At 40.0% G+C, this 16218-nt stretch overlaps 1 protein-coding gene across 2 annotated transcripts in view; it reads right to left on the minus strand.

Moving 5' to 3' along the window:
* LOC147034069 (V-set and immunoglobulin domain-containing protein 2-like) overlaps positions 1-16218 on the minus strand; it is a 38497-nt gene that overhangs the window by 17452 nt on the left and 4827 nt on the right. Inside the window, exons 2-4 of one of the 2 annotated variants that reach the window (XM_085876102.1) lie at positions 15649-16065; positions 8637-9017; positions 347-414 (exon numbers count right to left, since the gene is read on the minus strand). In XM_085876102.1, coding sequence (XP_085732228.1) covers positions 347-414; positions 8637-9017; positions 15649-16065 — 866 coding nt within the window. The remainder of the gene's footprint in view (positions 1-346; positions 415-8636; positions 9018-15648; positions 16066-16218) is intronic. The other variant, XM_085876103.1, reaches the window with a different exon arrangement.

Consider the following 16218-nt stretch of genomic DNA (forward strand, 5'->3'; position numbering starts at 1 on the left):
CACTTTGTTGTCTTTCTACCCATTGTCAATTTGCTCTTCCAGGAACCTTGATTTTGCAGGCAGAAATAAATTATAGCATTTGAATTAATTTTTTGCAAATAGTGTCGAGGCTCATGGAAGAGCTAGAACACAGAATGGATCAACTTGTCATGGAACAAAAAGAATAGTGGAAAGAAGGAGGTGGAGGAACAAACCAACAGCTGGGTTTTAGGTCAAAATAAAGGGATAAAATAATGAATTTAGTCATGTCAGGCTACCATCTTGCAAAGCAAATGTCAGAGAACATCATTATATCACAGAGAACGAGATTTATAGAGAAAAGAGGGAAATAGAAAAGTGAACAAACCATTGTCAATGTCAGTGAAACTGATGTTTTTGTAGAGATGTCAAATGAACTCGATTTTTTTCTAAAATCTGAAAGAGAAATAAATTTTAGGAAAGAAAAATTTAGTGATATTATGTTCAATAATATCATTGGAAAAATCCTAATATTACATTCAACATTATTTCGACTCGCGTACTTGTTCCATATGTTTGAGGTTTGGGATGGCTCGCAATCCCAAAAAGTAAACAAACCAGGTTGGGATTACTGCATAATGGTAATATTCGACACCGCTTACATAAAACCACAACGGCACTCGGTAAAGCGCATCCCTCTGCCAGGCTGAACAGTTTATGTTTTGGATCCCGCTGATAGGTCAAGTCTGTATCCGGACCTTAACCAAAATCTAATAGCCTTGTTCTTGTCAACTACCCATCACATTGACGAAGTTTTGTCATAATCCGTCCATAAGTTTTTGAAATTTCATGCTACATATCGTTGTTGGTCCTATCTCTCAATGGTGAAGAATTACTTTAAAAATTCTCAGTCCAAGTCTGTAGCTGGATCTCCACCAGAATCGAATAGATGTGTCCTTGGCAGACAGCCAACCTGTCCACTAAGTTTCGTCCGAATCTGTCGATAACTTTTTGAGATATCGTGTAATATGTCGTTTTTATCCCCATCTCTCAATGGTGAAGAATCACTTGAAACATTCTCAAATCTGGATCCAGATCCAGATCTTCACAAAAATAGAATCAATTTGTCTGTGTTGCACATGCAACCAGTCCACCAAGTTTGGCCAAAATCCGTAAATAACTTTTTGAGATAATGTGATATATATATATATATATATATATATATATATATATATATATATATATATATAGATATATATATATATATATATATATATATATATATATATATATATATATATATATATATATATATATATATATATATATATAGTTTTTCCTCCTATCCTTCAATGGTGAAGTATCACATAAAAATTTAAATATCTGAATCTTCACCAAAATAAAATCAATTAATTCCATGTCATATATCCAAGATTTCAACGAAATTTCATCTGAATGTGTCCACAACTTTATGAGATCTTGCTCACAGACAAACATACAGTGGTGAAAACACAACCTTCCTCCACCTTCAATGGTGGGGGTAAATATTTCAAATTCTCTTATCCAGACCCGGATCTTCATCAAAATCTAACCAATTCATCCTTGTCACACACCCAACCTGTCCAGCAAATTTTATCTGAATCAGTCCAGAAGTTTTTGAGAAATCATGCTGAGAGATAGACAAAAAGACAGACAAGCCGGTAGGCGGCGATGGGTCGCCGAGCATGGAAACTACAAGATATAGAGCAAAATAGACGTCATATAGCGGATAGGGAATCACCTTAAGATTATGCATATCAAATCTCATCCAGTTCCATCTATTGATAACTACTCGGTATCCATTTGAATGAAAAGTTCCGAAAATGCGGTTTGAAATCGGAAATCCCCAAAGTTCGAGGGGGTGCTGTGGGTGAACAAAGATCTAAATCGAAAATCCGGCTCGATCGTTTGTGCACAATGTATTCCAGACGATTAGTGTGAATTTTCATGACCATCCGACCCTAGGAGGAGTAGCATTCCAGGCACCTCCAGCTCTCGTATATTATCGATTTTTGCACTAATTGACCTTTGACCCCTGACCTAAGCGAAATCGGTCAATATGTCCTGAGGCAAAGTTGTAGTACTCATTGAGTACCATGAACCTGCAAAGTTTCATTCGTATCGATGCACTCACCTGGTCGCTTGGGGGCCTTCAATTTTCGCGCATACCCTAATTGTAGGGGGCGCTGCGGGTAAAGTATTCCATATATCACCAAAACCGGAATATATTTGATAGAGCATCACCTGTAGATCATTCGTGCCAAATTTCATAACCCTACGTGGGGGGATAATGGCTTTCGGAATTGATTTCGCGTGAACGGAACCGATTTTGAAGGTTTTTCGGTTGTTGCTAGGGAACCAAAGCGTCCCAAGCAACCATCACAATTTCCAAAGCACGAGGTCATAAGATGTACCTACCACCCGAGTTTGGTCAAAATCCGCCCACGTGTGCTACCAATTATGCTGATGACAAACGAACAATCATCCAAACAAACAGACAGAATTACTAACAATAAGGGTCACCTATTTCGGCGACCCAACAGACAAATAGACAGTGGTGAAAAAATAACCTCCGTCCATCTTCGGTGGTGGAGGTAACAATGTGTATAAGCATCGAAGCAGCACTGTAAGGCACTCCAAGATGTATATTTTTTGAAAAAATGTTTTTATTTGTTTTAATTTGTAATTAAGAAATTGGGATGGAATTCAAACCCTTACCCTACCACTCAACGAGTTTGTGATTTGGAGGGGTTGTTGGAAGCTGCCCCAAGGCAGTGAGTGCTCAAAGAACTAGTCAGTTCGGAGCTTTCAAATATATTCGCCGAGTATTTTGGCCACAATTGCAACATTTAAAAGAAAGATAATTTTGTATTCAATTGCACAACTTGTTTTTCCAACTGACGTTCACTCATGAAAGACCAATTTTCATGGTGTTTTCAGTGTGTCAAAGCAAATTAAAAATGAAAACAAAATGAGATTTGATGATTTCAAGAAGCTTCTGCCAAAAATCAGTTGGAAGTTTCTTCGAAATTAGAATTCAGCTTATTTGAATAAGGTCTTCAAGGTTGGAATTAAGCTTGTTTGGATAAGGGTTCCAAGATTGGAATTAAGCTTGTTTGAAGAAGTATCTTCAAGATTGGAATTAAGTTTGTTTGAAGAAGTATCTTCAAGATTGGAATTAAGCTCGTTTGAAGAAGTATCTTCAAGATTGGAATTAAGCTCGTTTGAAGAAGTATCTTCAAGATTGGAATTAAGCTCGTTTGAAGAAGTATCTTCAAGGTTGGACTTAAGCTCGTTTGAAGAAGTATCTTCAAGGTTAGAATTAAGTTTGTTTGAAGAAGTATCTTCAAGATTGGAATTAAGCTCGTTTGAAGAAGTATCTTCAAGATTGGAATTAAGCTTGTTTGAAGAAGTATCTTTAAGATTGGAATTATAGCTTGTTTTAATAAACATCTTCAAGATTGGAATTAAGCTTGTTTGAATAAAGTCTTGAAGGTTGGAATTAAGTTTATTTGAATAAAGTCTTGAAGGTTGGAATTAAGTTTATTTGAATAAAGTCTTCAAGGTTGGAATTAAGTTTGTTTGAAGAAGGATCTTCAAGATTGGAATTAAGCTCGTTTAAATAAAGATATTCAAGATTGGAATTATAGCTTGTTTGAATGAGCAACTTCAAGATTGGAAATTTGGCTTGTTTGAATAAGGTCTTCAAAGTTGGAATTAAGCTTGTTTGAAGAAGTATGTTCAAGATTGGAATTAAGCTTGTTTGAATAAGGTCTTCAAGATTGGAATTCAAGCTTGTTTGATGAAAGATCTTCAAGATTGTAATTAAGCTTGTTTGAATAAGGTCTTCAAGGTTGGAATTAAGCTTGTTTGAATAAGGTCTTCAAGGTTGGAATTAAGTTTGTTTGAAGAAGGATCTTCAAGATTGGAATTTTGGCTTGTTTTAATAAAGATCTTCAAAATTGGAATATTAGCTTGTTTGAATGAGGATCTTCAAGATTGGAATTTTAGCTTGTTTGAATAAGGATCTTCAAGATTGATCTACAAGATTGGAATTTTAGTTAATTTGAATATGGATGGGACTGCAGAAGATGCAAGGGAGCAATTTATAATTTCTGTAATAAATGGAGAGAACTGAAAGTAAATAAATAACCAAAGATTATGTAAATGGATACACTAAAAATAGTCTTCATTGAGTAACCAATAATTAATTGGACTGTATATCTTAACTTACAGGTAAGAGATGATCCAATCAGAAAGAAGTAAGTGAAGAGGAGAGAGTATATGAGGCATCACGAGGAGGAGTGATGTAAGGGACACATCGGCCATTTTGGAGTTAATGCCATATAGCATTATTTTAACCCTTACCCTATCATCCGAGCCTATCATCATCATATCATTAAAAAATGTCGCTTACATCACTCCTCCTCGCGGGGCCTCATATGAATAAGAGCATGTTCAGGAAGTGAACGACAGATAATTGAGATCTTACCCTGAAAAGCAGGAGCACATTGCTTTTGCTTCAGTCACATTTGGCTCGGCGGCCGTAGGGTCTAAAAAATCTACGGCCACTAGCAATTATGGGGTGGCCACAGTATTTCCACGGTCACACAATGTAGCAGTCACATATGTTTTTATTTTTTGGGAAGCCGCACGGGGTATTTAGAAATTGTGGAGACCGAAAATGTGGGGGTACGTATGGTCTTTTATTTGATGTCGCACGGTGACCTTAGGGCATCCCTGTTTTTTCAAGGTAGCCTCAAGGTGCCCACAAGGCGACTGCAGGGGGATCCTAAGGCGAACGTGGAAATAATGCGGCCGCCGTAATTTTTTGGGGGTTGGCAAAATTCATTTTTCATTGATAAGAGCCTACTGAAAACGCACGATTCACGCAAGCCCACCGTATGCCCTACGTACGGTCGACGTGGAACACATCTACATCATGGCTACGGCTTGTCGAATTGTTATGGACAACCTATAAATGAAAGAAGTTATAACTCCGCGCTTTAATTCCACGGAGACCCCTACAGCCTGTAAAATATAGCCATATGGCATAGGGCCACCCTGAGGCCACCTCAGAAACTCTGTGGCTGCCGCACGTTTCTGTCAATTCAGGGGGGTACGGCCGCCGTATCCTAGCCGTAGAGCAAATGTGACTCGTGCTTTAGTTATAGTCAAATAGATGGGGTTAGTGTGAAAGGAGATCAGTCCCTATTTATAAAAAAAAACATTTTTGGAGATATTGTCAAGGCTAACTCATCCTGGGAAATCCTTCAAAGAAACTTGCTCTCCCTCATGCACAGATTTATCCACTCTTGTCTTCAGTTGTCCTACCCTTCCTCCCGCCCATGGTTCACTGAAGCTTGTGGCGAGGCAGTTGTCCTGAAACAACTTGCCTTTGCCTCATGAAAAGCAAACCCAACTGAGGGTAATCTCAGTTCCTTCCATAAAGCTCGGAACAAGTGTGTATCTACCCTCAGGAGAGCCAGAAAACAACATCTTTCTAAGCTCAAGTCTGAACTCTCAAACCTCTTTCCCTCCTCCAAATCCTGGTGGCATAGAATCAAATCTGTTTCTGGTGTGTGTTTTCCCCTCCATCCCCTCCCTTATCTCAAATGGTCACACTGCTGATACCGCACGTGAAAAGGCTGAATGCCTAAATTCGGTGTTTGCATCAAAATCTTGTGTCCAAAACGCATCGCTTTCTGTACCCACCTTACCCAGTTGCACCCAACTGTCCCTGGACTCTGTCTCCTTTTCTCCTGACAAGGTGGAGAGCTTGCTGTCAAACCTTGACTCAGATTCTGCAACCGGTCCAGATGGCATCAGCCCACGTGTCCTCAAAACCTGCTCCTCTGTTCTTGCTCACCCTCTCTCTGTTCTATTCACCCTCTCATTTGCTCAAGATCATCTGCCAGCTGCTTGAAAATCAGCAAACATCACTGCCCTGCATAAAAAGGTGCAAAACGGATCCCTGCAACCACAGACCAATCAGCCTTCTCCTAATGATCTACAAGGTGATGGAATCCATCATTTCTTCAGACATTAAATCCTTCCTCTTCTCCAATGGCTTGATTTCCGATCATCAATTTGGTTTCAGACCAGGTCACTCTACCCTGGATATGCTGCTTCTGCTCTCCCAACAATGGATGGAAGTCCTCAATGCCAGACATGAAATCAGAGCCGTATCCCTGGACATATCACATGCTTTTGACACGGTCTGGCACCCTGCCCTGCTCACCAAACTCTCTTCCTATGGTATCCAAGGCCATCTCCACTCATGGCTCACAGACTTCCTCTCCTGTCACAGTCAACGTGGGGCCCTAAATGTTCTTTCATCCCATCTTCCTGTCCAGGCTGGAGTTCCTGAAGGCAGCGTTCTGGGCCCTGTTCTTTTTTCTGTTTTTCATCAACAATCTCTCTGACTCTCTGGAAAATCCTCTTTATCTCATTGCTGATGACTCCACTCTCTGCCATCTGTCATCATCTGTCATCATCATCTGTCATCATCATCTGTCATCATGTACCATCTGTCATCCCTCAGACCAGCAAGCAGCAGCTTTTTCGCTCACTGGAGATCTGGGTAAAATTACAAACTGGTCCAACACGTGGAACATGTCTTTCAACCCGGACAAATTTCACACTCTCACTATGTCTTTCCGAAAGGACCGTTTGGCAAACCCCCACCCACTTTCTTAACAATCCTCTGTAAGAAATCCTTTCTTTCAAGTTTCTGGGTCTCACTAGCTGCCACGATCTTTCCTGGGAAAGCCACATTTCCAACCTGGCCTCCAAAGCCAGTCGCCAACTGGGAATCCTCCATTGTGGAAAGTCCTTCCTCGGCCCACCTGAGCTCCTGACCACATACAAAGCTTTCGTCCGCAGCCTGTTGGAGTACTGCTCTCCCCTCTGGGCTGGTGCTCCTGCCTCCCACCTTTCTCAGCTTCACGCTGTGGAAACCAAGGCATTTCAGATCATTGGCATCTCCCGCGATGAGGCTGAGTCTTTGGGCCTCTCACTCTCTCACCGCCGGCAGGTTGGTGGTCTTTCTGTCTTCTACCATCTCCTCGCCGCTCTCGCCACCCTGCTGTGTCTGTGATTTGTCCCCATCATATTTCCACAGGGTGCTCAAGGTTCACCAACAACCCCCTTCTCGGAAAACTACCAAAATCATGAATCACTGCTCACCTTCACTCTTTCATTCCTCTTTTTTCCCTCCTTTGGAATAAACTCCCTCGCTCTGTTCATTCCCATTCTTCCCTTCAGGCTTTCAAAACAGCTGGTCACCACCACCTCTTTTCGGTCCCCATCCAAATCCTCGATCTTTTCTACTCCCGTTAGTCCACCCCAAACCCACCTCCTTCAAATTCCCTGCTTTCCTTCCTGAAAGTCCCTGGAATGTCCATCGTGTAAACCTCGTGTTCCCCACCCCATCCCTCAGCCTTCCACAGATCTCCTAATGTCTCTGTTCCCCACTGTTTTGTCCTTCCCACTCCCTCCCCTCCTGTCTCATGCCCCCTTGCTGTGTATTGTGTGTTAGCTCTCATACGAGCCTCGACAAGGTCCACAAAAAAAAAGGTTTGTACAAGAGCTAATTCCTGAATAATAGAGAATAAAACTTTTGTGTTGACATAGTTGTTTTCAATCAAGGTACACCATAATATTGCCTTCCAGTAATGTCAATATCCAAGTATTTTACACTTCTTGGCAATTGTGAACTCGTACCAACTTCTTTAGCTTCTGCATTAACCCTTTGAGGAGCACAAGCATCTTAAAAGTATTTTTCAGATTTAAGTTTAACATCATTATAAGTGTGGCTATAATAATCACAAATATGAAGCTAATTTCCTTGTATATGAAGTGTTTTTCGAGTTATTACATGGGACACGTACAGTCTATGCTGTAGCACAGAAACAGAAAAATATTGGACCATATTTTACTGAGACATTTAGCTGCTGGCCTTCTCAATAACCACTGCGTAGATAAACATGTGAGCAGTTTTGTATTTTTTTTAAGAAATCGAATTGAAATGAAAGAGCATGCATGACAGAAAATATAAATTTTTCTAAACAACAACAACAATAAAAAAAACAAAAGAAAAATTATGGAAATGGAAAAAAGCTCTTACCCAATGTTAGCTACAATGTTTGCCAATGTACAAACATAAAGTAATCTAAAATTGCAAGAAAAATATCAAACACGCCGATTTAAAGTTTAGGGACATGTGTGTCTCTTTGTCCTTATTAAACAGTAAAATATTTACTCAACATCTTTCATGTTGTGTCACTCAATGTTAAATTTAGTTGTTATTTTTCTTTGTATGAGTGAGGCTCATCGAATAACAAGGTAGATTTGACAGTTGGACAAATGTCAAGGGACTGAACGAACAGGATAAGAAGGGAGGGAGGAGGGAAGGAAACGCTGAAACTTGCAAGTATGATAGTTGGGTTAGGAAATGTTTATGGGGCTAATAAAGATCATGGAACAGAATTAGGGATGACAGCTGAAACTTGTATTTGCAACTCTGTTGCAATCTCTTATAGCTCTATTCTTTTATTCTTACCTTTAACATGATCATGATAGAAAAACAAATATGGCAAGAGAGTGCACAAAATGAAAACTGTTTACATTCATAATACCTTTGCCATTTCCCACGGTTTTCCTCCTTTTCCAGTAGATAAAGGCAGTGAGTGCAGTGACAAGAACAAGAACCAAAAACGATGTTCCAATGGCCAGTGCCACAATGAGAAATCTTGGTTCATCATGCAACCCTGATAAAATCTCCACTCGTGCCTCTCCATGGATGTTCCTCCCCAGGCAGGTGTACTTCCCATCTATTGCGAGTTCAGGAAGTTTGATTTGAAGTTGGACTTCTGTTGAATTATTTTTCATCATGCCTTTGAGTTTAGTGGAGTTTGGATCAAGCAGATCCAGGTTTGGGAGTGGAAATCCAGTTGCCTTGCATGTAAGCTCAATGGTCCCATTAATGGATTGTTTCAAGAAAATTAGTTTGGGTTGAACTGGAAAGAAGAGTGAGAGTAAGGAGGGGAGAAAAAAAATGATTATCTCTGAAACACTTTCTTGAAATATCATTGGAGGATACTTGTATGAATAAATGGTTGGCTGACTCAGTTTTATATTGCCTCACTTCTGGCCTTGCTCACCCCACCCTCTCATCCCTCTGTCCTCCCCCAGACCACCTGAATCACATGTTTATATTATACAGAATTATACAGCACCTGTTTACACTTTCAAATTCCAATCTCCATTCCCTCATCCCTCTCTTTTCTCGACTGTTGAACTGACTTCTTGTGTCTGTTGTCTCATGTCTCTCTAATCCTTCAAGAGTTCCACCAATCGTCACCTCATACTTTCTCCAATACTGACCCCTGCTCTCTCCTGCTGCTCTTGGTGACCGACATGCCCCCCCTCCCCCAGCTGCCCCTGCTCCCCTCTTTCTCTCTCTCCTTTCTACCACTCACTTACTCATTTACAATACTTAATCTCCCGATTACGTTTTGATTCATTGCGAGTCTGTGGACATCCTATGCTGTGTTGTTTAGCTTATACTGTACACAACCCTTTCGATTTCATCCCTGTTTTATTCTTGTATTTTTTTTTATTGCAATCACATAAAAATACACACAACATTGATTTATATCTTGTTTATAATCCACATTTATTTGTAATTCCAAATTTCATACTAAACAAACCTTAATATCAGATTACCAGAGCAGCCTTTTTAATATGTAAGTAATTCCCTACATTGGAAGCCCCATTATAATACGAACCTAAAGTATGCAGATTTGGGGGTGGGGGGTGAGGGGTCTTTTAGAAACGCAAACTTTTTGCTTTAATCTGTTTTGTGTTGAACAATTTGAACAAAGATTATTTTACAGTGAAGTGGAAAAGACATAAACGAAACATTCATTTGTTTAATTGTCCATTGGTTTAAGTGGCATTGCTACTTACAAATGGGAGGGACGGGGGGGGGGGAGGGGGGTTGTGGGAGATTATTCTACAAATAACTTATGGGAGAATGTGGAAGTGTTTTCAATGTAGATAATAATAATAATAATAATAATAATAATAATAATAATAATAACAGAAACTGTCTCTTTGTCACTTTTGCTCTCTCTCCTCTCTCTCATCATTTCTCGCATCAGTCATCAAACTTCGGAGGCATAATTAACAATGTCTTAAAATTCTATACAGCATCTACATTTACTTCTAACTTTTTTTCATTCAGCCTAGCTGAAATTAAACTTTTGTGAAAAAGTTCACCTATGCTGGATGACATCACGGCTTTCTGGTGGGCGTTTTAAGTTGAACGGTCACAGAATTATTATTGTTGTTGTTGTTCTGTTGGCCTGTCATTCTGTCAAATGCCATTCCATTCCCATCCAATCAACAATTCTTATAAGTACTAGAGAGTTCAGAGAACACCTTACCCCAAGCTGTCTTGAGAAACAAGGACATGGGAACGTGGGGGGGGGGGGGGGGTAGTTGCATCTACAATCGGCAAATTTGATTGGTTTACCCATAAGAATTACCCTTCATCATTACCCTTTAGAAACTATTAGAATTCCCATTCAGAATTACCTATCAGAATTACTCTTTATAACTACCCTTTCGAAACCTATATAATTACTCTTTAGAACCCTTTAGAATTACCCTTTTGAATTACACTTTAGAACCCTTTAGCAACCTTTATAATTACTCTTTAGAATTACCCTTTACAATTTCCCGATATAAATTACCCTTTACAATTACCCTTTAGAATATCCCGATATGAATTACCCTTTACAAACGCCCTTTACAAATTACCCTTTACAATTAACCTTTAGAACCCATTGGAATTACCCTTTAAACGCCTTTAGAATTACCATTTAGAACCCTTTAGAATTACCTTCAAGAGTTCCCTAAAATTACCCTTTAAACCCCTTGAGGATTACTCTTTAGAACCCTTTATAATTACTCTTTAGAATTACCCTTTAGAACCCTTTGAAACTTTACAATTACCCTATAGAACCATTTAAAATTGCCCTTTAGATCCATTAAAATTACCCTTTAAAAACCCCTAAAATTACCCTTTAAACTCCTTTGGGATTACTCTTTAGAATCCACTAAAATTACCCTTTAGAATTACCCTTTATAACCCTTTTCAATTATCCTTTAGAACCCTTTGGAATGCACCAAAATTACCCTTTAAATCCCTTTGGAAGTACCCTTTAGAACCCACTAAAATTATCCTTTAACCCCCTCTAGAATTCCCCTCGAGAACCCTTATAATTAGTTTTTAGAATTACCCTTTGGAATCCTTTAAAAATACGCTTTAGAACCCTTTAGAATTATCCTTTAGAACCTTTTAGAATTAAACGCAGTGAGTTAGGTTCTTCTTCTTCATTTTTCTATGGACAGATGGACAGACGGATGGAAGGAAGGAGATATACAAATGTAGAAGTGGCTTAAACACTTATAAAATAACTCTCTCCTCTGTGCGCATGCGTGGTATGGACAAATTCAAAGCCAAAATACTGTGTTCCGATTGACATTCCAATTCGTATTAAAAATATAACATTCAATTGAAATTAAGTATTTTCCCGATCATAAAGAGACACAGACAGACAGACAGACAGAGACAAACAGACAAAAGTGATCAAACCAATTGCTTAACCCCACTTTTCGCTTTGTGCCTCTAGGGTAATAATTAGAGGGAGGCAAGCTTACATGAGCTTGACCACCGAACCTGCCTAAAACTTCTGATAGTTATCTCACCTCCTCTTTTGACGCCTCCGCTGATGAAGTCGCTGGAGGTATGTTTATGGGTTGTCTGTCCATACAGACGTACGTCCATGTTGATTTTCTCTATTTTCTCTGCAACCACCTATCCAATTGACACAATTTTTTTTACCATATGTGCGACTACTCATGTAGAATGTTTTAATGAAAACTATGATGTCATGGGTCACGTGGTGTGGTAGCCATGTTGGAAAAAGGAAAAAAAGAACTGGAACTCTATCTCTGAAACCACTCCGTGAGAAAAATAGAAACTTGGGAGATGTGAAGTATTCCCTATGGGAAACAAGTGTGATTTTTTTTTTGAAGATGCCATAGGTGGCTTCATTATGATGTCATATTTGCATATCACGAATGCTTTATCTGATCAGTAAAAAAATTGAGGGTCATCTCAGGCTAAATTGTAGGGAGGAGGGGGATTGATGATGTCATCGGTCACATGGTTCGTCAGCCTTTTTTTTTAACAACATAAAAACCTTCAATAATCTTCTCTGAAACGGCTGAACAGATCGAGGTGAAACTATGATCGTCTATCCATGAGGAACAAAAAGTTCTCCTCCTATGATGTTATAGGGCACATGGTTTGGCAGCTATGATTTTTGAAGAATAAACCTTTAAAAGTCTTTTTCTGCAGAACGGCTTGACAGATCAAGGGGAAACTTCATCCACATATTCTCCAAGCCTTGGGGATACCAGCATATTCATGAATAATTAATAAGTCACATGGTCTGGCAGCCATATTGGGTTGAACAAAAATATATATTTTTAAAAGGTCTCTCTTGATCTGCTTCATCAATCAACATAAAACGTCACAATTATGATCCAGGAGTGATGGGGAATATTTGTTTTAAATTTCAACCTGGTCGGACGCATGGTCCGGCAGCCAGAATTATTTAATATTTTGAATATGGGTTCAGGGATTTTAATTAAACTTGGTACAGGTATGTATAATGTGGACAGTCATATCTGGTGACGTCATGATGTCGAAGAGCACCGTTCTATTTTTTTTCTTTACTTCGCTCTCTTTTTCTCATGTTATTCTTCCTACTATTTTTTCATATCATTCTCCTATTTCTTCTTCTTTTTCTCTATTTATTATTTTTCTCAATTTATTGTTTTATTTTCTACAAGAGAGAAGCTCATGGAAGGGCAAGCTTTCTTCCTCGTATTTTTCCTCTTCTTCTTCCTCTTCTTCTTCTTCTTCTTCTTCTTCTTCTTCTTCTTTCCCACCTTAAAGCCTGGTATTGGCTTAATGGTTAAGATGGTGGGCTTGGGGTCTTAGGGTCCTGAGTTTGAGCCCCATCTAGCCATTGAATTAATATCAGGTGGGGTTGACTCGGCCAGTCATCCTTCTGAGGTCAGCGAAATGAGTACCAGTGTACGGGTAATAGAGGGCATTGCATTAGCAGCATAGCTGCTGTGCCCCCATAAAAAAAATATGCAACCAGCAGACATCGGCTGCACACAAAATAATAATAAATCTTACCTTTATTGTGGAGTCAGCCAGGCAAAGCTTGGCCCAAATCTTCACAAACCAGCTGGCCAGGCCTGATGTTCCATTAGTTAGGGTAGGAATTTGGCCATGGTGCCAACAATAGGTCACCTTCTGTTCTCAAAGGAGACCATGGGATCTTTAATATCCACCAACTAATGCCGGCAGACAGGATGCCTGGTTAACATCCAGGCACCGCATTGATGATTCACCCAACCTTTGAAACACCAAGCTGACAGTTTATAGCTGGGTAAGGAATCAAACCCTGGCTCGACAGCTTAGAGGCAAGTGTGCATACCTCTCAGCTATCCTGTCAATCCTTATGTTTCTCCTATATATCCTTATTTATTGTTTCCTCATTTGTTTTCTTCTTCGAACAATGTCTTCCTCCTCCTCCTTCTTTGCACAACACCCTATTACTTTCATTTGTAATTACAGTATTTGAAAAAACGTGAGGTTTTTTATTTTTGCATACAATGTCGAGGCTCATATATGAGCTAACACACAGAATGTATAACAACGGGAACTGAGACTAGAGGGGCGGGAGAGGGAAGCACAAAATAGAGGGGAACGGAGACATTAGGAGATCTGTGGAAGAGAGAGGGATGGGGCGGGATACCTGGGGTAAACATGATGGACACTAGAGTATTGTTATGACATATTTATCTTTAAATTGCATTGTTTTGTTTCACAAAATCAAAATTAGAATCTCATTGTATTTGCAGTTTCTGACTTCATAACATTCTTCTTATTCTAATTCTTGTTTTACAAAAAGCACCCCAACCATGACGTTTCTTCGAACTGAAAATTATTCAAACTTGTACAAAATCACTGATGAAAAGTGAAAAGGGATTCCCGTGAAGGAAAAGGTATGCATATTGTTACGGTTTTCAGAGGCCCCTGGGAGACATGCCAACACATAAGGGAACTCTAGTGTTTCGTAACCATGGATGGGCTAGCTTTGCCGTCGACTCCATTGCAGGAGCTGGGCTCACCCAATGAACATCGCATGGTGACAGAGCCGACCTCTAGTTGGTTTGAACCACACATGAGGCAGCGCCTACGCAAAAGCTGTGGTCGGAATACAACTGGAAGCTGCTCAGTTCCCAAACAATGCCCCTCTAAGGGCCAATATAACCCTGTGAATTTAAGGGCTCGAGGCAAGTACACATCAGTCAACGTTGAACCTGCAAGAACAAGCCTCTGTAAGGACTTATGACAAGGCGCAAAATTTTACCTGGATGCACCGGCCAACACACTGATTTACATTTTCTATCTCTGGCTTTCCCTATTTCTAATTTGTTCATTTGGAACGTACGGAGTATTAAACAATTAAGCCCTCGTTCCTTCTCAGGACTGGGTTACTGATTTGCATATCATGATTTCCTCAAATGCATTACAAGCGTTCTGCACCTCTCCCCACACTGTGTACCACACCCTCTATCCTTCTTTTATTTCTCCCTCTCCCCTTTTCCATGTTGGGACCAACGTAAGGCAACAGGCTTGCATTTGGTGAGTGAGGGGTCGCCAACAAGCCCCGCCTTTTCCTTCTCTCTCTGTCTATCACCTTCCTTATCTCGTTCCCCTGAGTGTATGAGGGGCCTATGTGTCAGAAGCATGCTCAGATGATTGACTAAGAGGGCTGACGTGTTTCGGGAGTAAGATCTTTCTCTTGTGAACTGTTTGCCTGTAAATATATGCTCCTTTTGATCTTTATAAACTGTTTCCAAACTGCCCGATCATCTTTTCTCCATTGGTTGACCATAGTGTGTACTACTGATAGGGAGTTCTGCACTGCCATTCCATTATGGTTAGTTATACGCCAACATCCCACATACGGTGTTGCTCGGCTGTTTTGATTGACTGCAGTGGGGTGTTGAGGGCACGGTTCTTTATCTGGGAGGTTTAATTTGCCACAAAGGTAAAGCGGAGTTAGATTCTGGACCCTGCCTGAATTAAACGTCTTAGATGGCATCTGTGGTTGTCTCGTAACCTATCGTGTGGCGGAGTTATCTGTGGCTTGTCGGCTTCAGTGTCACCATAGCTTGGAAGTGAGTCTGAATACTCCCCTCGTGACCTTGCGACCACAGAACCCATAACTATATGTAAAGCGATTCCTATCAAGGCCATATTTAAAGCTCTGAGAGTTACATTATAAAATCACAAATATAACGCTAATATTGATTCATAAACACACTATACTCTCAGGGAAAAACCTCGATCCTCCCTGTTGACCACTCTGGCATTCTGGCCCCCCCACTCAGTGCGTACATAATAAATATATACGAAACAGCCGTGTCAATCCGATTTCCAGAGTATAGAATTGATTTCAAATTCGTTAGCCGAGAACAAGAACTCACCTCCAACCACGAGCTTGGTCCCTGGGTACATTAAGAAACCATCATTCTTGTTGTTGCTCATTATCTTGAACTGAACCTCACACATATAATGTCCGTTGTCACTGAGCCTCAGGTTCAGGATCTTCAAACTCACTCTCCCTGCACTTACATCACCCAGGATATCCAATTGTTTGGGAGGTTTGGTGGTTCCAGTGGATATGACGGTCCCATTCTTCCATTTGTGTATGGAATATGATCCAGCCAAATTTTTCTTAATCCAGCCTATGTTCAAAATCTCTGCATTTTTTTGTGGGAAAGTGAAGTTACATGCTAAGTTTACCTGGCCATCAACTATGCCCAAAACCTCTTTAAAAGTGCACACGGTGTAGTTTGTGCTTGCAGATTTGCAATGCTTGGCCTGATATTGTGCGAAAATACCTGTGAAAGAGGAAGGACATGAATGGGAAAGAAAATAAGGACAATTTCTTATAACATTGCACAATAAGGTATGACAGTCGATCACATCAACAACGGTTAGGGGAAAACTTCCTGTTCTATAGTGTGTGTGTGTGTGTGTGTGTGTGTGTGTGT

The sequence above is a fragment of the Eptatretus burgeri genome, chromosome 1 (assembly GCF_056783735.1).
Source record: "Eptatretus burgeri isolate ZD-2024b chromosome 1, Ebu_testis_v1, whole genome shotgun sequence".
NCBI classification, from domain to species: Eukaryota; Metazoa; Chordata; class Myxini; order Myxiniformes; family Myxinidae; genus Eptatretus; species Eptatretus burgeri.